The sequence below is a fragment of the Tamandua tetradactyla genome, chromosome 17, assembly GCF_023851605.1.
Source record: "Tamandua tetradactyla isolate mTamTet1 chromosome 17, mTamTet1.pri, whole genome shotgun sequence".
Taxonomy (NCBI): Eukaryota; Metazoa; Chordata; class Mammalia; order Pilosa; family Myrmecophagidae; genus Tamandua; species Tamandua tetradactyla.
In genome coordinates, this window is record NC_135343.1 from 20,651,570 (window position 1) to 20,677,251 (window position 25,682).

The 25,682-nt window shown below is 35.0% G+C and overlaps 1 protein-coding gene across 4 annotated transcripts in view; it reads left to right on the top strand.

Moving 5' to 3' along the window:
• The window catches only part of PPP1R21 (protein phosphatase 1 regulatory subunit 21), a 71,811-nt gene that overhangs the window by 37,900 nt on the left and 8,229 nt on the right, over positions 1-25,682 (top strand). For all 4 annotated transcript variants that reach the window (XM_077134170.1, XM_077134173.1, XM_077134171.1 and 1 more), the window contains 6 exons: positions 3,746-3,838; positions 7,877-8,004; positions 10,405-10,557; positions 14,998-15,090; positions 17,471-17,713; positions 25,328-25,360. In XM_077134170.1, the coding sequence (XP_076990285.1) occupies positions 3,746-3,838; positions 7,877-8,004; positions 10,405-10,557; positions 14,998-15,090; positions 17,471-17,713; positions 25,328-25,360 (743 nt within the window). The remainder of the gene's footprint in view (positions 1-3,745; positions 3,839-7,876; positions 8,005-10,404; positions 10,558-14,997; positions 15,091-17,470; positions 17,714-25,327; positions 25,361-25,682) is intronic.

Sequence of the window (25,682 nt, forward strand, 5' to 3'; positions counted from 1 at the left end):
CCTTTATTTCCCACTTTATGAAAGGGATGTAAATATTGCCATTAAGTTAAACTTTGAACATGTAAAATACGTGGCATAGAAGACATGTACTAAATATTAAAACCTTTCCCTCTCCTTCCTGTTTTTAAATGGAAGGGCAAATCAAAAGAATTTGCATCAACTATCCAACAAGTAGCATAAGGGAGCTTTAGTAGTAAACTGCCATTTGTTTTCCTTTGTCTTAATTTGAGAAAAGTGTTTTCAGATAATTGAATAGATCTCAGTTCAAATGATGCTTTGAGAATGCTGTGTATTTCCTGGTACTATGTTGTTGTTGTTGGTTTGGTTTGTTTGTATGGTTTTTTGCTAATAGCTTTAATTGTGATATTTACATACCATATGATTCACTCAAAGTATACAGTCTAGTGGAGTATAGTATATTCACAGAAATGTGCAACCATCCCTACAATCAATGTTAGAACACTTTCATCACCTCAGAAGGAAACTAACCTTTAGCTGTCGCTCCTCCTATATCCCTATGCCACTCTGGCTCTAAGCAACCACTAACCAACATTTTGACTCTAAAAATTTGCCTGTTCTAGACATTTCTTATAAATGTAATCATAATGTGAGGCTTTTGTGATTGACTTCTTTCACATAGCATAATATTTTCAAGGTTCATCTACACAGTAGTTTGTATCAGAACTTCATTCCTTTTTATGGCAAAATAATATTCCATTATATAGATAGACCACATTTTGTTTATCCATTCATCAGCCAGTGGTCATTGAGTTGTTTCTACCTTTTGGCTATTATGAATAATACTGCTATAAACATTCATGTACAAGTTTTTGTGTAGACATGTTTTTGTTTCTCTCGGGTATAAATCTAGGAGTGGAACTGTTGGGTCATATGGTAACTCTGTGTTAAACCATTTGAGGAACTTCCAGACTCTTTTCTAAAGTGACTGTACCATTTTATATTCCACTGTAAAACACTCAACACTGTTTGAGTGTTCTGATTTCTCCTCATCTCCCCTTATCTGACTTTTTGATTCTAGCCATCCTAGAGGGAGTGAAACAACTCAATGTCCACCGGTTGATGAATGGATAAACAAAATGTGGTCTATCTATATAATGGAATATTATTTTGCCATAAAAAGGAATGAAGTTCTGATACAAACTACTGTGTAGATGAACCTTGAAAATATTATGCTATGTGAAAGAAGCCAATCACAAAAGCCTCACATTATGATTACATTTATAAGAAATGTCTAGAACAGGCAAATTTTTAGAGTCAAAATGTTGGTTAGTAGTTGCTTAGAGCCAGAGGGGCATGGGGATATAGGAGGAGTGACAGCTAAAGGATAGTTTCCTTCCGAGGTGATGAAAGTGTTCTAACATTGTAGGGATGGTTGCACATTTCTGTGAATATACTATACTTCACTGGACTGTATACTTTAAATGAGTGCATCATATGGTATGTAAATTATGTCACAATTAAAGCTATTAGCAAAAAACTATACAAACAACAAAATAGTACCAGGAAATACACAGCATTCTTAAAATCCTACTTGTTGTAGGATTGTGGTTTTGATTTACATTTCCCTGATGTCTGATGATATTGAGTAGCTTTTCATTGTTATTGGCCATTTGTATATCTTCTTTGGAGAAATGTCTGCTGGATCTTTTGTCCATTTTTTTAATTGAGTTGTCTTTTTATTATTGAGTTGTAAGAGTTCTTTATGTATTCTAGGTATAAGTCCCTTATCAGATATATGATTTGCAGATATTTTCTCCCCATTATTTAGGTTGTCTTTGTACTTTCTTGATGGTATTGTTTGTAGAATGACAGTTTTTAATTTTGATGAAGTCCTGTCTATTTTTTCTTTTGTTGCTTGTGTTTTTGGTGTCATATCTGGGAATCCATTGTCAAATCCAAGGCAATAAAGTTTTACCTCTGTGTTTCCTTTTAAGAGCTTTATAGTTTTAGCTTTACATTTAGGGTAATTTTCGTATATGGTATGAGGTAGGGTTCCAACTTCATCCTTTTGCATGTGTTTATCTAATTGTCCCAGCAGAAACTATTCTTTCCTCATTGGTCTTAGTACGCTTGTCAAAAATCAATTGATGATAGTTGTATAGATTTATTTCTGGACTCTCAATTCTATTTCATTAATCATGTATCTGTCCTTATGCTAATACCACACTGTTTTGATTACTGTTGTTTTGTAGTAACTTTTGATATTGTGTGAGTCTTCTTATCTGTTCTTTTTAGATTATTTTGGCTTTTCTGTGTCCGTTCCAATGCATATGAATTTTAGTATCAGGTTGTCAGTTTCCACCAAGAAGTCAGCTGGGATTCTGATAGGATTGTGTTGAATCTGTCAATCAGTTTGGGGAGTATTGCATAACAATATTCAGTCTTCCAATCCATGAAGAAGATATGTTTTCCCACTTAGGTACATCTTCTTTAATTTCTTATTAAATTAGAAGCAGAACACTATTTTGTAGTTTTCAGAGGATGAGTTTTGCACCCTGATGTTGCTTCTCAGAGTGTTCAGCCTTGGGCACGTGCACAGTTACCCTGGGATGGCAGTGGTTTTGGTAGGGCTCTCATGGTCTCTTTTCCTATCCATGTCCTGCTGTTAATCCTAATTACTGGATGCTTGCTCTAAGTTTTCACCAGTGCCCTGGTGCATAAATTGCTCCACAGACTGATCCCATTAAATTCCTACTCCTTTGCTATAGACCTAGCATATACCTAGCCAGTATTGTTTTTGAGATCTTGTTTGAGATTTGTTCTGACACTAAAAAGACTCTCCTTACCTGTCTGTATCCCTGGTTCTCTCTAAGTTTAGTTTAGATCTCCTCTGAATCTACCGATCTCCTCTTCACTACAACCTCCATTGCTTTTTAGAACACCCTGAGGTTTGAACTTCTGTACACTCTTTTGCAAGTGACAGTTTATTTGGCAAGAGATTCAGAATTGTTTTAAGGCCTGTTTCTTTTCCACCCCTACCCCTGCTAAAAATAGTTCTCCAAGTTGGGGAAAGAGGAAGCCTTGTGTTCTTTGTTTCACCAGTCTGGAGTAGAGCTTCTTCTCACTGAGCTGGTAGGGCAGAGAGAGGGGGAAGGTCTTGGTCCAAATACCATAGACTCTTGCTGTTCTTACTGAGCTTTTAGAGATTTTCTTGAATAAATGTTTCTTCATTTGGTGTATACCTTTAGGACCTTTCCAGAGACTTTAAATGGTGGCAGTTGTTTTTTGTTTGTTCGGGTCTTTTTTTTCTTTTAAGTCATTTTCACCACTTTCTGTGGAGAGTGGGTTCGCAGAGCTCTTCATGTCATTATGCCAAAGTGGCACTCTGTGATGTCGAAATTTTAGTGTTTTTAGTGATGTTGAACAAATACCAGTGTGTAGAAAAAGAATAAAATGAGAAATGGTGTATGGTAAAAGGCTAAAATTCACTAAGACTTTTCATTTCAAATAGGATAGTGAAAAACATAATCATGCTTAGCAATTTAATTTTCATTCTTAACCATTGAAAATATTTATGGACTTGGGGAATGCAAATCAAAGAACAGCCAAGTTTATCACAGTTATAACTGAATGTGTCTGCAAAGGTTTTTAGAGCCATTGTTTTCAACATATCACAATCAGTCTTCATTTTCTCTCTTCTTAAAAGAGAGAGAAATGGTAGGCTGACACTTTTTCAGGCAGAGTATCCTGGGAAAATATTTAGGCTTGTGATTTGTTTTTGTAGGTACAGAGCCAGATGGACTTCTTCGGACAAATTATAGTTCTGTCTTAACAAACGTCGGTGCTGCCCTGCACGGATTTCATGATGTAGTGAAAGGTGAGGCTTGAAAAAGAACCTAAATAAGCTTAAAACCTTTGTCCGACGTTCTTGTATCTGCCTCAATGAGAGTTAAACAAATACTGCCAAGGCTAATAAACCACAGATAAAGACTTAGTAGCATTTGGCTTATGTTGAAGTGCACAGCTCAGTACCTTCTGTTTTCCCCATTTGCTTCGTCTCTGAAGGTAAACAAAGTAGTGAAGATAAATTCTTGTGCAGGATACTTTAGCCAAAATCACCCTGACTTAAGGCAGGTGTGTGAATTCTACCAAACCAGGTCTGATATTCAGGGGCCTTTGTTAAAATACTTTGTACTTTTTGGAGCATAAGCACAAAGCAATTGAAGAAATTAAGGTTTAAAGTCCTTAACTTTAAAGAAAGAGTGTAACATTGTTCTGCCATCCTGTGTGTTTTTATGTTCAAAGTGCCCATTTTAAATACTGTATTGGTTAGCTTAGCCTTAAGAAATGAAGGTCTGTTCTTAAAGTTTAAGGGATCAGTTTTCATCTGCTTGTGTGCTCATAGGAATAGTTTGTAGGGCAAAGGGAAGTGTTTGAACACATGTCATATGCTTCTTAGCATGTGATTCAGAGTCCTTTAGAGGACTGCAGGACTGCATTGCCTCTAGGTTTCCCCTCCTTTCTTTTCCTTTTAGAGACCTTTGAGGTGCGAGAAGGAGTGGGAGGAGGGACTGTTGGAAATAGCCCCCAGGGGCCTAGGTTATTCACGATGGTGTTTAGTAAACAGTGACCAATTGCTAATTTCACAGAAAAGAATTTTTAAAAACTGAATACTGCATTGTATAATTTTTTTGCATAGTATAGGTATATTTGGGGTCCTCCTACAGATTGGCACATAATCTCTGGCACTGGGAATAATTCTTAGTTTTAGCAGTATTATTGAGTACCACCTTAACATTCAGTGTGAAGAAAGGACCTTCCTGTAGCTTGTTTTCAACTACTAGGAACTTTAAAAATCACTGTCCTTCTGGAGCTAGCCCTGGTTGAAAGAATCACAACTTGGATAGGCAGCCTAAGTGGCAGCTGACAAGAGTCAACTCCAACCCTGTAGAGCCCAGTCTAAACTATGGAAAATCCAAGGAACTGGTGCCTTTTTCCTACGCAGCTTTTGGTTTGGAAAGCCAAGACTTAGCTGTAGTCTTGCATGCCAGAATTTTGCTTACCTTATAACTAGGCCATCTAAATCATAAGTAGCTCTGTGGCTATGTTTTTAAATTTTTTTATTGTATTTTGTTTTAAAAATTGTTTTATGCTGATATCTTTGCAACTTTTCTATGAATCTAAAACTATTCTAAATTTAAGTTGTATATAATATGTAATGTATATATGTATATAATATATAAATTAAATTCCCTAATTTTAAAATTTCAGTAAAAATCTCACTTATAGAAAATAATAGTTTGATATTAAAATATCATGGTTTATTACAGCTAGTAATTCTTCCAGAGTTTCTATATAGGAGGTACGAAAGTGAAAATGTTAGAAGAAACCTATCCACTGAAAGGGGGAATTAAAATATCTTGTCTTATATTGATATTTTAATTACTCTATAATAGTTTTCTAAAGATTCTTTTGTTCCTGTATTACTTATGATTGAGAAGCTATCAGTTGGTCCAAATCAGTTTTTGCTATTATTTGGCATGAGTGATGGAGATCATGGGAGGGTCAGAGGCCCTGTAAGACCCCTTTGCATCTCTCTTTCTGACCCTTGAAGATGAACGGAATATAAAGAAAGAGTATTGGAAAACATGAGGGATATGTGGCAAGTGGGATGATAAAACCCTGTTGCTAGGTTTACAGTTAAAATCTGTCATCTTACTTAGCTTGGAAGACTATTATGAATTCTCATGAAGACTCTGAGTATTAACTAGCAAGAATATTGAAAACTATTATTTCAAACATCTTCCTTTCCAGCTTTGCCCTGAATTAATAATTGTTGGGTCTCAGTTGGAAGCAAGGAGGGAAAGGAGAAAAGACATAAAGAAGAAGGAAGGAAGGAAGGGAAATTAATTTCAGTGTGAAAAGAGGAATAGAGGTTTATAAAAATGTGTATCCCACATGGAATTAATGTGGGAGTGGATTAATCTTTTTAATAAGTGACATTGAAAGTGGAAATTATTTGATATTTAGTCTCACAGAAAGGTCTAAAGCAGGTAGACTCATAGGAAACAGAAAAGGAAAAACATAGTTATTGGCCTAGATCACCTGATTTCTTTGTTATTTGGGGAGTTAAAATTTAATGTCAATGGAAAAATAATGAAATGTGACCCCACCATGCAGCAAACAAAAAAAAATTAATGTCAAGGAACACCCTAAATAATTAAAATATTTAGACTCAATAAAGAATAAGCTGTTGGATTTGGAAAATTGTTGTAATCGAACTACAATAGCACTTATATTGTACCTCTTTCACAAGTATCTCAAGTTATCTACCAAATGAAGATTGCCTACTAATCAAGTTGTCTTAACTGCAATATTGTATACTGCCAGTAAAATAAACTATCTGTGACATGTAGGGAAAAAAATGTCTATTTTAGGGACTAGCATTTCAGTACACAAAAATCTTCAGTGTTCTGACTGAATTTTTATATACTTCAGGATATCTTATGAATATATAGAGAATAATTTATTTTAAAATATGAGACATCATAATAATTCACCAATGTTAGTCCTTAGCCTGTGACAAATGTACCATAGTAAGGAAAGATGTTAACAATAGGGAAACAAGGTGAGAAGTATATGGAAACTCTTCTGTAATATCTTTGCAAGTTTTCTATGAATCTAGGAACTATTCTAAACTTAAAAGTTGTGTATAATGTATATATGTATATAATAAATAAATTAAACAATTCCATAATTTTAAAACTTCAGTAAAAATAATCTTCCTTATAGAGCATGGTAATTTTATTTTAAAATATCATGATCGTATCAGGTTAAAACTCAATACTGTTTCTTCTCAAATAGTCTTATGGCCTTTAAAAAATTATTTATAGTCTAAAATCACTTAAATTTCTTGATTCGAAATAAAGGAAATTTATTGCATACACTCCTGCTTTAAATTAATTTACATGTTTTGTGATTTTTTTTTTTGCTTGAGCAGGCACCGGGTATCGAACCCAGGTCTCTGGTTTGGCAGCAAGAACGCTTCCTTCTGAGCCACCGTGGCCTACCCACAATGTGATTTTTTTTTTTTTAAAGCTTTGTTACTAATCATAATTAGTGCTTCTGTAACTGAATGACCCTAAAAAACTCAAAGGAGGCTGCATTGTTTTATGCTTTATTATTTAAAAATAGCATTACCCTTCCTTGTAAATCAGGCATTGTCTTAATGATCCCCCCATTTTCCCTTATTTCCAGGGCAAAATTAATTTTTCTCTCAGTGACCCAGAAAACCCCAAAGTTTTGCAGTTGGTCATAGTCTCATCTACTACAATTTCTGTTAACCTTTTTATATCTAAGTCTCCCTGCTTTGCTTTTCTATCTATAGGCCTTTGTTGTGATGTCCTTGGCCTGGAGGCAATAGCAAGACATTGGAATATGTCTAGGATGTATGCTAGTGAACCAGCTAGGGTCCAGTAGCATTGTTGACAGTGTACCTTTTGTTGGCTGTTCTGTTCCATCCTAATGGTTTATTTGTATAAGTACTGGGTAATTTCTCATAAATACCTGCTGGGCTGTGAACACAGTTTTTTAACTGGTAAGTACTGGTCAGGGTCATTTACCTAATCCTAGAATTAAGGCCAATACTCAGATGAGAGAGAGTGAGAACCACAAACTGGTGGCTGTAGTAGAGGTGGCCAGAAGGTTTTGGAGAGACCCTCAGTTCCTCAGTTCTCTCTATTTCTTGCTTGTGCATTTATGAGCAAATTGACATTCAGCATAATCTTCACACTTGGAATCATCCTTCATAACTGTTCTTTATAAATTTGTAAGAGTAAATTTGAGAAGTTCACAGACTAACTGTATGGGACTTGAATATAAACAATAATGAGTGTTCATTTGATTGTATTTATAGATATTTCCAAACATTATAGTCAAAAAGCTACAATAGAGCGTGAACTTCCCACAGCAACACAGAAGCTGATAACTACTAATGACTGTATCTTGTCATCAATAGTGGCATTAGCAAATGGAGCAGGAAAGGTAATTTTTCTCTGGCTTATATTGACATTAAATTTACTTATTACATATGGTTTTGTAGTTGTTGGTCTGTAAAAGGATTTGGGAATATCAGGCTCTGTTTTTGTAGAATAAAGTTGTCTCCATTTCCCCCCTCCCCCTCCCTGCCCATTTAGCATTTGTGGTTGAGTGAGTGAATCAATGACTTGATAATTTGAAGATTTTAAATGGTCTCAATATAGGTTGTTGTTTTTATCCAAGGTTTGCTAATTAGGCTTATAGAATATTGGGAGCATACAGAAAAAGAGAAAAAAGAAAAAATACCAAAATAGCTTTAGTTAATACTTTGTTTTTGGTTTTTTTTCCCTTCCTTGATTCTGTTTCTTTAGTTTGTTAGTTGTTTTGTGATTTTGTTTGTTTGTTTGTATGGGTTTCTTTTGGTAACACCTGTGATGCTGTCATGTCTGTGGTTTTGTATCTTAACAGGTACTTTTAAAGTGACTTCAACAGGTGTCTTTTCATTCAGCCCTTAATATTAGATAATAATCGTATGGATCATTAAGCATTTAATTATTATCATTGACCATTTATTATTACTGCAATTTCTTTAAAGAAAAATCTTTTGGTCATGGATGTTGTGCTTTAGACAGAAGTCACCTTCTGTTCATGTGACTTTTGTCAGCACCTTTAATGATTGAGATTTCTCTGAGAACAACCCAAAATGTATAAAACTCAAGGACCATATTCAGAATTGCCTTACCTACCCATTTATTTTAGCAGACCCAAAGTAATTCCCCAAGAAAATGCTTATCTTTATATCTGCATTTATATATCATTATCTTTCAAACAGGTTGAATATAATAGAAACACATTTTTTTTCAAGTAGTTTACATTAAATACAAATGATTTCAGTTCATACTTTGCAAACTCAGGCTGGTCTTTGTGACAGTTTATTTTAGCTTGGGGCTGTGATGCCGTAATTAAAAGGCAATCCTTTTAGGTTCTGTCAGCTCACAGATTTGTGCCTGCGGAATTCCTGAGCCACATGACCTCTCTACCTCTTTTATCTACAGGCATGGCAGAAGCTTTCTGAGGAAAATCCTCACCTTTATTCAATTATGAAAAATTCTGCAAATAGAGATTGTTGGTATTTATAGGAGTCTCAGCATTTGCTGCTGTTTATGAGAACTCTGAAATAATAAATATCTGCATAATGTCATAGATTATTGTAGATTTGCTTTGCCTGAAATCTTGGAATGTATCTCAAGGACAGGTATCTGATTCTCACTCTGGAATTTTTATAAATGTTTTTTCACTAAAAGAAATATCTAAACTAATGTTAGTTGATGACAGTTTAATACCTAGCTAATGTTGATTAAACTAAATTTTATAGTTTGTAATTCTAAAAAAAAAAAGGAAAGTATAGCATGCATATTAATGAAAATTTGCAAAATGTAGAAATATTAGAAAGAGAAAAGAAAATAAGGCTTACCATACTGCCATGACCTAAAGGCAAAAACTGAATATGTAATTACCCACAAGGACTATTTAGCTCAAATTTTTTGGAATTTTCTTGAAAATTACCTAACATAATTTTATTTGTCATAGTGAAGTATCAGTGAAAAAAAGAACCCTTCAGATTACTAGTGATTAATTGCTTACTTTTTAGTAACTTTTGCCAAGGCAGAGCTTTCTGTTTCAGAAATCAGTTTTTCTTATTTATAAGAATAGAACACTCTTTAATGGATCCACTACTTTAATTTTTCTGGCTAAGAGCCCTCTCAGACATTTTCATTCATGTCACCATTTCATAGCACTGGAGATTCAAAATCATGGCTCAGCAAAACTGCCTGTCCTGATCTTTGTGGTCAACAAACGTTAAAAAGATGTAACAAACGTTAACTCTGTAAATAACAAGAGACTGCTGCAATTCCATTCTTTTTTCTAATATATTTGTAATTCACTAATTGGGATTTACAGAATAAATAAGTAGAGATGACATTTTCAGGATGCTTGTGTCATGTCTTCTGTTGGACTAGGAAATACTCAAAGTTAAAATACAAATGGAATATATATTTCTGTATAAATACAGATGAAAACAGTGGCAGAAATTGATGAAGTAAGCACCTCATGAATGTCATCCAGAGAATAAGTAAAAAATCGGTCTTGGTTTTCAAGAAGAATAGAAACTGTTTAGAGTGGGATGTGTGAGAAATCTGGTCTCAATATTTATACTAGTACCCACTTTTTATTATAAATCATTGCTTAGATATTCTAAAATGAATAAATGTGAGCTTTTGGGCAGGTGTTGAAATTTCTTTTCCATTCTCTGCATCTTTAAACTTTTCTCTGAAAGCTATTAGATATATATTTTAGATATATTATTAGAAAACAAAATCTGTCTTCTTGTCACATTTCATTTAGATTGCGTCTTTCTTCAGCAATAACGTGGATTACTTCATTGCCTCATTGAGCTATGGGCCTAAGGCGGCGAGTGGATTCATTAGTCCTCTTTCAGCCGAATGCATGCTGCAGTACAAGAAAAAAGCTGCCGCCTACATGAAGGCTTTGAAAAAGGTTTGTGAGCTTTTTCAGAAGAAAAATCAGGAATAAGTCCAGAAAATGCAAGAGTTTTTACACAGTTCATGTTGTGTAGGTTTTATGCAATTTGGGGATGTAGGTAGTTGGTTGATAGAGAAGGGGGTGTCGGTGGGGAGGAGAAGATGGCAAAGACCCAAATCTCACCTGATAAGCAGCTTTGCCTGGAAGTGTAGACCAAGTTGGACACGTGTCCTTGGTGCCTGGCAGAGTGTCTGGTGTGAGGCATCCAGGCAGTCAATAAATATCAAACTTCAGCAAACCTTAAACTTGTAGAAATGAAAAAACAATCGAAATATGCTTATGATTTTTTGAGAATACATGGTCACTGTAAAGAAAAATCAGAAGACAGAACAGTACATGAGGATGAAAATGAAGGTCACGCTAAATTCCACCACCCTAAGGGTATTAGCTATTGTTATCTTTGTTAGAGTATATCTTTCAAAAACTGTTTTAATGCATATACACATCTATATATACATAGCCTATAAAAAGCAAAATGTATCTGTGTGTGTGTATATTGTTTTAGAATCTGTTTCTTCTCAATGCATTGTGAATATCTTTATATATCAATAAATATATAGGTATAAGTATAAATTACTATCATTACTCTAGCCGCTATATAATATTTCATCTTTAATATTTCATTCTATAGATATTTAATAATTAATTAATCCACTGCTAATGGATATTAGATTGTTTCCTATTTTTCGGTTACAAGCAATGCTGCAACAAGTATTTTTATATATGGAGCTTTGTGTTTTTTGTTTGTTACTTTTTTCTTTCTGTTTCTTAAAAATTTTGTATTATACATAATACAGAGACACATTCATATATTGAATTAGAACATTACAGGTAGATTATGATCCCTAATTTTTGTTCCTCTTCAGAAGTAGCCATATTTATCAATTTGATATATAACCTTCCAGAATCTTTCTGGGCATTAATATATATCGGTATAAATTTATAGACAATATATGGTTGTTGTTTTTTTTTTTTAACCTAAATGTGTGTTTAATTGTACAGCTTGCTTTTTACATTTAAAATATGTCTTAGAGGTCAGTCCATCTCATTACATGTAGTATGGAATTCTATAACATGGGTTTTTCTTGATTCATCTAGGTATTCCTTTTATTGAAGGAAATTTAGATTGTTTCCAGTTTTTTTACTGTTAAAATTATACTGCATTGGATAGCTTTGTAAATGCCTCTTCGAGCCTTTGTGTGGTTTTTTCTCTGGGGTCAGTTCTGTGTGACGGAATGCTCTAGGTTGTCTGGTTTGTACATTTTAAGTTTTACTAGCTATTGCCAAATTACTCTTAAGGTGGCTATGCTATTTCACACTTATCAGAATGTACCTATTTCCCTATATTCTGTCTAGTTTTGTTTACTTTATCTTTAAGATAAAGATAAAGAATTTCATTCTCAGAAATGAAATTGCTGTCTCAAAGTTATACATGTTTCAGATTTTTGCACATTTTGCCAAACTACACTTTGGGAAGGTTACCTATTTACCATTTACCAGCAATAGAAGGAATGTTTAACCCATAAATTTAGTATTTACTAATCTCAAAGAGGAATGGTTTCTTATTGTTATATTAATTTGCATGTCCATGCTTATTGGTGAAGGGAACATCCTTTCTTAAGTTTATTATTTATCTTTCTTTATTATATCAGTTCTTTTACTTACTTTTAAATAAATGTTCTTAATTAGGGTATAAAGAGCTCCCTGCAGGGAGTGCAAGGGTAAATCAGTGGTAAAATTCTTACCTGTCATGTGGAAGACCGGGTTAGATTCCTGACCCATGTACTTTCCAAAAACAAACAAACAAATAAACAAGAAACCAAACACACAAAAATTCAACAAATGCTGCTGCGATAATGGGATACTCACATGGAAAAAGAGTGAAATGTGACCCCTACCATACAGCATACCAGAAAAAAAAGGGGGGGTTGCCTCCATATTAAGATTTTTTAACCTTTTGTGTTGATATTTCTGTGGTATTTTTTCATTATAGAAGTTCTAATTTTTATGTCATCTGGCCAGTCTTTTTCTTGATGTTGGTGATTCTCAACCAGGAGCACTTTCTCAAATTATAGAAATAGTCACCTGTATATTCTTCTGTTATTTTTGTAGTCTAAATTTTTATATTTTAATCTTTAATCCATCTTAGATTTATTTTAACACAGGTTTGAAATCGGGTTCTAAATGTTAACTTTTCTAAATTATAATCAAGTTGTCCTCAAGCCATTTATCTATTTCATCCTTTATCCATTCTATTAAAAATGCAACATTTGTCACATAATAAATTTTGTGTACGCTTTTATCTGTTTCTGGATTTTCTGTTCTGTACCTTCGTGTGTTATGGAAGTATCATATGATTTTAGTTAATATATCTTGTAGCTGGTATGACAAGTTCCCCTTCATTATTTTTTTGCCTCTTACCTTCATAGTCCCTTTTCACATGTATTAAAGGAAATAATCTGTATTGGCATACATATGAATCTATTATCAAAACTCATTTAACCCTCTTATTTCTGTAAATAGGATCAGGGGAAAACAGGTGATGCAGTATTTTTCCTTTAATTCTTTTTTTTTTCCCAAGCTAAACTGTATCCAGCTTTAGTAAAGATACTTTTCATAAACAATTATGGTATTTCTGGCAGGAGATGGGCAGACAGTTGTTAACAGTATACAACAACTGTCCAACTTCCTTCTTCAATGAACTACTAAAATCAGAAACCACTATAAAACCCAGTGAAATCTTCATCTGATGCTTTGAACAGGGAAAGTTTAGAGAGAGGGTTGACATTTCACGTTTAGCGTGTTGTTTGACAGCTTTTCATGAGCCGACCCTGACTTTCAGGAAATGAAATAAGAGTAGCAGAATTATCATTTGAAGATCCACAACCTAAGCAAGGGCTCGCTGCTTTTGTGTGGGATGCCATCTCAGGGGCATCACTGTAAAGTACAGATTGCCTGACATTCTGGTAATTTTGGGGGGGGGGTCAGTCCCCAACAGATTTAAGGGAGTCAAGTCTATGGTAAAGGCTGAGAAGGAGAAGAGGACATGATGACATAAAAACGAATTTTAGTTTCTCCATACCACAAAGCATTTGTGCCAAGGTGGCTAATATGTATCAACATCAGAGAATCCAGTATCCTGGGGGTAAGGATGAAGTCGCTCAAAACTAGAGGGAAAGGTGTTTTCTTCGGTATCAATCCAGCTTTGGAGACATTCTGTTAGTGACATTTGCCCCTTCCCCCCAAAAACAACAATAAAGTGTCCTATATGCTGAACACCATAGCTTAAAAAAAAGAAAGTAAAATGAGATTCTGCCTTTTAATAAAACTTAAAATAGTATTTCAAACTGCAGTCACCAGAAGTACACAGTTATCAAAAATGTACACACTTGACTTGGCATCTCCAGCACCAGTGAATTTCTGTGCCTGGTCTGTCTTGGCTTCTGAATTTTCTGCAGGGTTATTCTCGTCCTTGACAGTATCACCTTTCCCCCCTTTTTTGCCTTTGGGTCCCTTCTCTCCCTTCCTTGCAGGAACCTTTTTTAGGCAAGGGCTTTGGAGGAGCAGGTTTAGCAGATAACCTTATAGATCTTCTCTGTGGTTCGTCTTTTACCTTGGCTTCACCTCCTTTAGCATCCCCTTTAGCCTTTCTCTTGGGCGGTGGGACATAGGTGCTTGACACTGGCCTGCAACAGGGCATGGGTTTTGGTCAGTCTGAGGGTAGTTCTCACCTCTTCACACAGCTACCCTTTAGTTCTTGTTTATTTTATTGTTTAATTTTATATAGATATCAAATATCAGATTTTTTTGCTGACAAATATATTGGGTGACATGGTTTTGGTGTTTGGAAACAAAGAGGCTCCTAACATTGAACCCCAGGAGTAAGCAGATTTGTCCACACAGGCCAGGAAGGGTTGGGCAATGACAAGCCTGCTTCTGCATGGCAGCGAATGCTTTTATATATTAAAGCAACATTGAGGGTACAGAATACCTGCTTCCTGGTAGCTCTTTAAGAGATCTGGAGGGAGAGCATAAGCAGAGCACTCACCCATCCTAAAGGCACCAAGGGCTTAAGCCACTACTTTGCTTTACTGAGAATTGTACAATATTTTTTCGAGCAATATATTCTTAACATTTTTTTTTATTACAAAATAAACGTACAAAAAAAGCAATAAATTTCAAACTACATTGTAACAAGTAGTTAGAGAACAGATTTCAGAGTTTGGTATGGGTCACAATTCCACAATTTCAGGATTTTCCTTCTAGCTGCTCCAGGACATTGGAGACTAAAAGAACTATCAATATAATGATTCAGCAGTCATACTAATTTGTTAAATCTTTTCTGTTATAACTCCTCCTTCTCCCTTTAATTCTGATGATGCTTTTTTTCTGTAGCCCCTCTTGGAGTCTGTGCCTTATGAAGAAGCACTGGCAAACCGCCGGGTCCTCCTGAGCTCTACAGAAAGTCGAGAAGGTCTTGCACAACAGGTACAATACCTGAAAAGGCGTGGTCATTGTTACACAGTAGAAATGTTAAATCACCTGGAGGTTTTTAAGCTATGCAGACCAAATCATAAAGCTACATGATTAAACATGTAAATTAATTGTTTAAAACATACCAAAAAAGGCCACAGGCATAATTTATTTAAAAACTTTTGTTCATACTCTAAATAAAGGCATTGTGATTTATTCAATGTTATAAGTGCCACCAAGTTATCAGCTCATTTGGGCCCTGGTGGTTACTTCTTTCTTTAGGCAAGTGTTTTAAATGTCTGCTAAAATTAGGCAAAAAAATGGGGAAAGGTTAGAGACTCAGTGAGTTATTTGCTTTTAAATGAGCAAAAATGAAAGTTAAATTTTTGGGGTGCACAGGAGATACTATCTTTTACAGGAGTTGATACAAACTAATACCAGTTTAGCTTTTGTCAGAGATTTATTCAGTACCTGGTTTGCTGTTACACTTTGGCAGTGTTTCTTTTAAAGCCAGCACAAGTCAATTTACCCGAGACAATTCTTTGTCTATGTAGACCTTATTTTCAGTGGAAACATATCATTTACCTTTTTGACATTAATGCCCTTGGATGTTGGAGCGGAAAATTTAACTCATTAAATAATTCCTGAAAAACAAAAATCCTAAGACAAGCAACAAAGTGCAGTACCTTAAAAATTGATTTTGGATTTTCTTCTTTTATGTAAGGAAAGTAAGGCCCAGAGAAATTAAGAAATTTTTAAAACCAAAGTAAAACAGTAATAGGGGGCAGAACTGCCTGACTTCAAATCTAATGCTTTTCCTAGTCTGCTCTTTACCAGCTCCGGGCTAGTCAGGTAAACTCTCTGCAACACTTCCCACCCTCTAAAGTAATAACTGCCTAAAGTGAGGGGTTTGTAAAGATAGATTGGGAGGCAGTGTGATATAGTGAAAAGAACCAAATTTGTGAGCCTAATAGAGCCTCCCAAATCTGGCTCTGCCTTTGGCTAACACAGCCGGAGATTGAGCTGTTGAGACCTGAGTGGTAGTCTTTGAGAAAATGACAATCAAAGGACTGCTAGGAGGCTTCCCTAGGATAATATGGGGAAGTACCATGAACAATGCCAGGTATACTATAATTGCTCAACTATGATAGTTGTTAAAGTGTTCAGAATTCACTATATGATTGCTATAATTTTTATGTAATTCTCAAAGCTTTTACTTGCCTTGAAAATTACTTTTTTTTAACAACTTATTCAGGTGTACCATACTTACCGAAAAGTATAAAAATCATTAAAATCACTTCTTGATGAATTTTTACTAAGTGAACACATTGATGTAACCAGCACCTAGGTTAAAAAAAAAGAACATTACTCCATGTGAGAAATTATAACTCTAAAAAAGTTACTAAGATTCCAGAAACCTTCCTTATGTTCCTTTCCAGTTACTACTCTCCTCTTCCCCAAACATAACCATTATCCTGAATTCTAATACTGTAGACTGATACCAAACTTTTATTAAATGTGATTAAACAATACTTACTCTTTTAGGTTTAGCTTCCCGTTCAACATTATATTTGTGATATTCATCCGTGTTATTATGTATGGTTGTAACCTATTTATTTTCATTGCTATTTAGTGTTCCATTGTGCTAATGTGCATACTTTGTTTATTCGTTCTTATTGTTGATAAATATTTGAATTGTTCTAAGTATTTGGCTATTATACATAGCGATGGTATGAATTTTCTCATACATGTCTTTTGGTAAACATATGCATTTCGATTGGGTATATGCCTAGAAGTAGAATTGCTGAATCATAGCTTATGGTATGTTCAGCTTTAAAAGACCCTGCCAAACAGGTTTTCAGAGTGTTTGTCCCAAATTCCACTCCTCCTAGCACTATATGACAGTTTTGATTGCCTCACAAACATACTCACCTTTAATATTTTCTTTCTTTAAAAATTTAGTTATTTGGGTGATTTTAAATTGCTTTTCCTTGATGAATAGTGACATTGAGCACCTTTTTAATGTTTATAATCTTGTGCAAGTGTCTGCTCTAGACCCCCTGTGCTCCCCATCTCTCTATTACCTTTTTTTTTTGATTTGTAGGAATTCTTTGTATGTTCTGAACATAAATCCTCTGTTGGATGCATCTTTTGCAGATATTTTCTTCCTCTCTGGTGTTCCTTTTCACTCTTAATGATGCCTTTTGATAAGTGGAAGTTTGTAATTTTACTGTAGTTCAGTCTCAATTTTTTGTTGTGCTTTTGTGTCACTTCCTGTTCCAAGGCTGAGCTTTACTGGTTTTGCCTCAGTGAAATAGTTTTGATTTATATTCTATAAAGTATAAAATTTTGTTTCATCATTTTCTAAGAATAAAACTCTCTGTTCCTTCTCAAGGTTCAGCAGAGTTTGGAGAAGATATCGAAATTGGAACAGGAAAAAGAACATTGGATGCTAGAAACACAGTTAGCCAAAATCAAGCTAGAGAAGGAAAACCAGCGAATTGCAGATAAGCTGAAGAGTACAAGTAGCGGGCAGTCGGTTGGACTGGCCCAGGAAAGTGCTGCTGGTTTGAATGCTGCGGGCCTTGAAGAAGCTGCAGCCAAGGCTGTGTCGGAACCCCTTCAGAGCACCAGTTTGGTGAGCGTCTTCTTGTTTGCCCTCGGTTTTCTTTTTTCAGTGCTGTGTAAGTAAGGAGTTTACCAAATGTTCAGTGTGAACCATCAGAATCACACACTAGTTTATAAAGGGACGATTCATTTGCTCTAGAAAAAGCAAGTTGTAAGCAGGATGATTTTTTCCAAAAGCAGCTGAATTCCCTGTGATTTTATATGAGACTTCCCACAGTGAGGCCAGTGTTCCTGGAAAAGTTACAGTAAGTCAAATTTAAGACAATTCTGTTTTTCCACACACACATTTACAATATGAAGTATATTTCTAAACAAGGGCCAAATGCCCAACTTGTTATAGAAATGGCCATAGGTACAAATTTTAGCCATTTACACAGTATATTCCTTGACAGTATAAAGCTTCATAACATACATATAATACAGACATCTCTCATATTTATTATGTTTTATAAGGCAGTATGCTGGCAAGTTATTTTACAACTTTATGGGTTTTTCTTTCTTTTTTAAGTAAACTCTAGACCATTCGGATGTCACTAGTTTTCCCATTAATGTCTATTTTCTAGGATAAAACGTTATATTTAAGAGAGAAATATTTTTAAAAGAAAATAAAAACAAAAATTGTAAAAAAATTATCCAGATAACTTTGGGTAACTATGTGACACCTGAGAATCAGAGTTGGAGTTCTGCAGCTCTGAAAGTCAGCATTGCTCTATATGACAACTATTAAAGAAACCAAAAAAGAGGTCAGACTTCAATTAGAGATATGACTAAAGCTAATTTGGTTGGGACTAAGGTAAATCAGAATACAGGGTAAAGGATGATGGTGTCTGTATTTTTGAACTTCACCTACTGTATGAGACCAGTGGAAGAGATGTTTATTTTGTCCAAAACTTAAATTTTCCTGTAGCACACAATCTGACTTCTCCTGTCTGACCAGTTCATTTAAATAACCTAAACACATGAAGTTTAGAACTGGAAATGAGATCTTGTAATTTTAGGTAGCTTAATGTAATACCCTAATATATTTCAGATTATGCTGAGCAGATAATTTAAAAGTATTGGCAAAGTCCCTCAAGAAAAAAAATATGCGACTGTTAAACTTCCTCAACCGGGAAATCCCTGATACTGTCTCTAACATTAGGGACACCCAAGTAAATAGGCCAAGCCCTGGTTCTTGAGGCTTGCTTTTATGAAACTTATTTCTGTAATGAGAAATCTAAGCCTACCTATAATTGTGCCTTAGAGTCACTTCCGGAGAACCCCTTCTGTTGCTCAGATTTGGCCTCTCTCTCTCTAAGCCCAACTCTGCAAGGAAAATCATTACCTCCCCTCTATGTGGAAGATGATTTCCAGGGGTGTAAGTCTCCTTGGCAGCATAGGATATGACTCCCAGGGGTGATACTGACCCTGACACCATGAAATTGACAATGCCTACCTGACCAAAAGAGGGGGTAAAAATGTAGCAAAATAAGGTATCAGTGGCTAAGAGATTTCATATAGAGTCAAGAGGCTATTCTGGAGGTTACAATTAGCAAGCTAGATATTGCTTATTGCCACAGTAAGCAAAGCCCTAACCGACAGACTTCTTGCAAGCCTTAAAGAATACCTAGGGCACTGTCTGAGGCTCTATAAAAACTTCACTCACTAAGTTTATTTTTCAGAAACTTAAAACTTTGATATTGTTCCTATGAGTGGCACCGGTCTCTCCAAGATTATCAACTAGGTACATTCTCCTACCCCATAATGTCGACATGTCTTTACAACAAGAAGACATTAGAATGGTCATTGGCTAAATATCCCTGAAGGTTGGGAGAAGGATCAAAGGAGAGGGAGGAATTATAACAGAGAAGATAGAATTTAACAAATGATTGTGACTACTGAATCACTATATTGATATTTCTTGTAGTCTCTAATGTATTAGAACAACTAGAAGGAAATATCTGAAATTGTGGAATTGTAAACTATACAGTACTTTGAAATTTGCTCCGTAACTACTTGTTAAAATATACTTTGAAATTTATCACTTTTTGCATATGTTATATTTCAAAATAAAAATGTTTTAAATTTTTAAAAACATTTTCCAGCTAGATATGAAAGAGGAAAATGGAAGGATAGAAATTCATGACAACCAGTATAAGAGAATAAAGAGCAGTCTTGAGAATTTTGCCACTTCACCAATATATTTAAATATATATATTTTATTTTTATTTATTTTATTTTATTTTATTTTTTTCATGGGCAGGCACCGGAAAATGAACCTGGGTCTCCAGCATGGCAGACGAGAACTCTGCCTGCTGAGCCACCATGGCCCGCCCTACCCTTATTTTTTTTACTCATCTGTCCAAATGCTGGATAAAAGGGGCATCAGACACAAGACTTTCATAATCACACAGTCACATTATAAACGTTATATCTTTATATGTTGACCAGCAGTGAACACCACCAGCAGCATTCCTTTTGCTTCAGACCCTCACCAACTTTCTTATGGCCCAGGCAGTTTAACATTTTAGTCAACCTGATGAGAGTACGATGCCTCTGTTCCATTTCCTTTTGCATTTCCCCAATTGCTGATGAGGTTAAGGATCTTTTTACAAGTTTATTGGCCTTTCATGTTTCATCTTCCATGAAATAGCTATTTCTATGCCCATTTTTCCCCATTGCTGTCTCTCTTTTCCTTATTGATTTTTAGAAATTTATAAAATGTATATTCTGTTTCCTAACTTATTATTATAAGTTAGGCAAATATCTTCTGATTGTGGCATGCCTTCTCACTTTCTTTGTCTTTCTTATTGAGACATAGTCATTTTTAATGTTAATGTAGTTAAATATATCACTTCTTTCCTTTATGGGTTAAAAAAAGTCTTATTTAGTAAATTCTTTTTTGACCTGAGGTCACAAACATATTGTCCTATATAGTCTTCTAAAACACAGTTAAGTCCTTAATCTACCTGGAATTGATTTGGGTGTATGGTATAAAATGGAGGCCTTAAATTTTATTTTCCCTAATGAATCACCAATTATCCAGCACCATTTGTTGAATAACCCTTCTTTTTCCCATTGATCTGCCCTGCTAATTTGTCATTGATAAGTGGCTATATATATATATATATATATATATATATATATATATATATATATATATATGGATAAAAAGTAAACAATAAGGAGATAAGGGGTAAAATAAGTTGGGTAGATTGAAAATACTAGTGATCAATGAGAGGGAAGTGTAAGAAGTATAGGATGTATGAGTTTTTTCTTTTTATTGCTTTTTCTGGAGTGATGCGAGTGTTCTCAAAAATGGTCATGGTGATGAATAAATACATTAGTGTGTGATGATATTGTGAGCCATTGATTGTATACCATGTATGGACTGTATGGTGTGAAAATTTGTCAATAAAAAATATATATTAAAAAAAAAAGCAGGAGTCCAAGGCAAGAGAAGGCTATTTCAGGTCAGGAGAAGTGTATTACCATAAAATTCTCCTTCCCTTTTGCATGTGATGGATTCCTGCCCACAGTAACTTGCTGCTTTGCACATAGTAGACAAGCGAGAGTAAAAGAGATGGAGTTTTCTGCCTTCCTTGATATTTCTGCTTTTCAACTTTGCTTTTTATTTCCTCCCCTTAAGTGAATTTGAGTGAACTATGTGTGTGGCTGTATTATATATGTATGTCTGAGTTTCCTTTCTGTCTCCTTCCCCTTGGGTATTGTTGGCAGGTCTGTAACATTTTAGCAAAGGAATCTCATCTTACAAGTCACCAGCAGATTACTTTGGTTCAGGTTCAGAAGGCTGAAAAAGTAATATCAGATAGAAAATAGTTATTTCATTTCTAACCCTATAACATTTCAAAAGTTGAATGCCTATTTCTTCATTAAAGTACCTAGTACTGTAATTTGAATTTTTTCACCCACTATTTGTCAATATAAAAGATAGCAGTAACTTTAAGAAAGAAAAAAACAGGCAATGCAAACTTCCATCTTTTACTGGAGTCAAAAAGTATTACTTGGTATTAATAGAATTTTAAAATTCCATCTTTAAGTATAAAAATAATTCATACCCAGTATGGGTAATTTAAAAATATGGAAGGGTGAAGAGAGAAAAAAATTATCACATTTTCTTAAATAATCAAGTTACCACTGTTAACATTTTTTTTTTACAAAATTTTTTTACATGGTTGAAATTGAGATTTTATAAGATAACATTTCAAATCTTTGAGCACAATGTTCATACATGAGCATGTATCCTGTTATTAGACTTTATATAAACTTAATTATTGATTCCATAATGCTTCATATGGATACACCTTAGTTTTCCTATTTTGGACATTGGTTATAATTTTTGCTATTTTAAATAAATGTCATTTTTATTCATAAGATTTTGTTTGCATTTCTAGGAAAACTTTTCCTTCCGTTTACATGATAAACCTTTGAGAGGTTGTGTGCTGTTTGAACTCTTAAACCAGTACCCTAGGGTGACAAGTTGAGAGGGTGAGACATGAAGAAGCCAAATGGATATACCATTGCAGTTTTTTCACCAAACCCAGTCATATTTCAATATGTAAGGCTAAATGATTGATGAGTTACTGTAAGCAGTTTTTTACTGAAAGGGAAAGAGTAGTTGCTACTCCTGTTTCAGTGGGTAGAAAATTACAGCTCTTGAGAAAAAAGAATGAACTCTTTCACAGTTAGATGGGCGTAACATTCATTAGCACACATTCATTTGATATACTGTTCTAATTTGCTAGCTGCTAGAATGCAATATACCAGAAATGGAATGGCTTTTAAAAAGGAGAATTTAATAAGTTGCTAGTTTACAGTGATAAGGTCGAGAAAATGTCCCAGTTAGAACAAGTCTATAGAAATGTCCAATCAAAGGCATCCAGGAAAAGATACCTTGGTTCAAGAAGGCCGATGAAGTTCAGGGTTTCTCTCTCAATTGAGAAGGCACAAGGCAAACGCTGTCACAGTTTGTCTCTTGGCTGGAAGGGCACATGGTGAGCAAGGCGTCATCTGCTAGCTTTCTCTCCTGACTTCCTGTTTCATGAAGCTCCCCAGAAGGCATTTTCCTTCTTCATCTCCAAAGGTTGCTGGCTAGTAGGCTCTCTGCTTCTCGTGGCTATGTCATTCTTCTCTGGCTCTCTCTCAATCTCCTTCATTCTCCAAAATGTTTCCTCTTTTATAGGACTTCAGAAACTAAAGACCCACCCAAATGGGTGGAGACATGTTGTCACCTAATCCAGTTTAACAACCACTCTTGATTAAATGACATCTCCAGGGAGATGATCTAATTACAGTCTCAAACATATGGCATTGAATAGGAATTAGAAGAAATGACTGCCTTTACAAAATGGGATTAGGATTAAAGCATGGCTTTTCTAGGGTACATACATCATTTCAAACCAGCACACATACTTTTTTTTTGTTCTTTTACAGCTTACAGTTTTTTTTTTCTTTTTTATTAATTTTTAACTTTTTAAAAATATATAACAAACACAAACATTCTTATGATCATTCCTTTCTACATATGTAACCAGTAATTCACAATAATATCACATAGTTGCATATTCATCATCATGATCATTTCTTAGAACATTTGCATCAATTCAGAAAAAGAAATAAAAAGACAACAGAAAAAATTCATACATATCATACCCCTTACCCCTCCCTTTCATTGATCACTAGCATTTCAATCTAAATTTATTTTAACATTTGTTCCCCCTATTATTTATTTTTATTTCATGTGCTTTACTCATCTGTTGATAAGGTAGATAAAAGGAGCATCAGACACAAGGTTTTCACAACCACACAGTCACATTGTGAAAGCTATATCATTATACAATCATCTTCAAGAAACATGGCTACTGGAACACAGCTCTACATTTTCAGGCAGTTCCCTCCAGCTTCTCCACTACATCTTCACTAACAAGGTGATATCTATTTAATGTGTAAGCATAAACTCCAGAATAACCTCTTGACTCTGTTTGGAATCTCTCAGCCATTGACACTTTATTTTGTCTCATTTCACTCTTCCCCCTTTTGGTCGAGAAGGTTTTCTCAATCCCTTGATGCTGAGTCTCAGCTCATTCTAGGATTTCTGTCCCACGTTGCCAGGAAGGTCCACACCCCTGGGAGTCATGTCCCACGTAAACAGGGGGAGGGCAGTGAGTTTGCTTGTTTTATTGGCTGGAGAGAGAGGCCACATCTGAGCAACAAAAAAGTTCTCTTGGAGGTGACTCTTAGGCCTAATTTTAAGTAGGCTTGACTTATCCTTTGTGGGGTTAAGTTTCAAATGAACAAACCTCAAGATTGGGGGCTCAGCCTATTGCTTTGGTTGTCCCCTCTGCTTGTGAGAATATCAAGAATTCAACTTGGGGAAGTTGAATTTTTCCCCTTCCTCACCATTCCCTGAAGGGGACTTTGCAAATAGTTTTTTATTCACTTCACATCACTCTGGGATTTATCAGGGCATCACTCTGGACAAACCAACAAAATCTCATGCCTTACTCAAGGTTCCATGTACTTATGGTGTTCAGTTAAGCTGTCTACATAAGTTATATTAGGAAATGCACTGGTCAAAATATAAATTTTGTGCCAAATAAACATTTTTTTGCTTTAGTCTCACACATAAGTTAAAATTTTAAAATATTAATTACCATCTACTTTCAGCACCCTGCAGTAATGACATTCCTTTGTTCTTCCTCATGCAAAAACATTTTTCAAATTTGTACATTTAGTCACCATCATTATACACTCTAGGCATTCCTAGATTATACCATTTCAGTCTTTATTGTCTATCTTTCTTTCCAGCACACATACTCTTAAGGTATTGTTTATAATCTGTGAAAACTGTTTATTGGCAGTCATTTCTGATTAACAGAATTCACTGAAACAGAGTTCCAGTAGTTTCCTTAAGTCATTGTGCCTAAGCGCGTGCCCATCCACATGAGACAGTAACCTGAGTTCAGTATTCATGGCTATCAGTTTTTGAAATCTTAATCCATGAAAGCAAGCTTTAAAAAATCTGGCAGAATTTTGATGTGTTTAAAATTGCATTTTTATTCATTTAAATTTGAAATTAATACTTATTAATGTCATGATGGTATATCAAAAATGTAGTTCTTCTTTACCCTTTGATGTTTTCAGACAGAGTATTTATTATTCATGCTTTCTGTTCGTAGTGTATAGTTATTATGGTCACCCTAAAATCATCTTTACCCCTTCTTGGTTAGTGCTTTGGAAATAGGTGTAAGAAAAACAAGATTGGGATCAAGAGTTGATCATCTCTCTCTCTCTTCCCAGGTGATTTGTTGGGTCCAGTGAAAAAGGCTAATTAGCATTTTGATAGAGTATCTTGTGATGATTGTTATCATTACTATGCCATGGCAGAAATTACTACCTCATGACAGGTATAGCAAATGCAGTTTCATAGCCACATCATCCTTGTAGTAAAAAAACATCTGGGGGTGGCCTTCTAGGGCTCCATTCCCAATGCGCTTGAAAACTCAGTGTGAACTGAGGAAAGAAAGGATTGCAGGTGCAGTATTTTGCAGTTCATATTCATTAAACAATAACTTTTGAAATGTAAAAAGTTTGTTCTAAAGATTTTTTTTCCCTTATGTTCTAGATTGGAATTTTAACCAAGACGTCTGGCAGCAAGGTAATGTGCTTGACATTGGATTGTTTGCTAGTAAATATCTGGCAGCGTGTTTGTTGACAAAGTCCTGCAAAAGTCATCCTTGTCCAGTTATATTTTCTGACAGTGCCTACAAATGTGGAGCCGGTATTTTCCACTTCATTGGTAGATCCATGTTTCTTTTCTCTCTGGTCTATTTGAACTGACACCAACAAATTATAGCCCTGTTTTGTAATTGCCTCATTGAGTGACTTGACTTGGCAATTTGACAAGTTGTGGCATGAGCTCGGCCACTGGTTCATTGGAGTGCATGTGGGGTTGAGAGCTGTGCCAGTCCTGCCAGCCC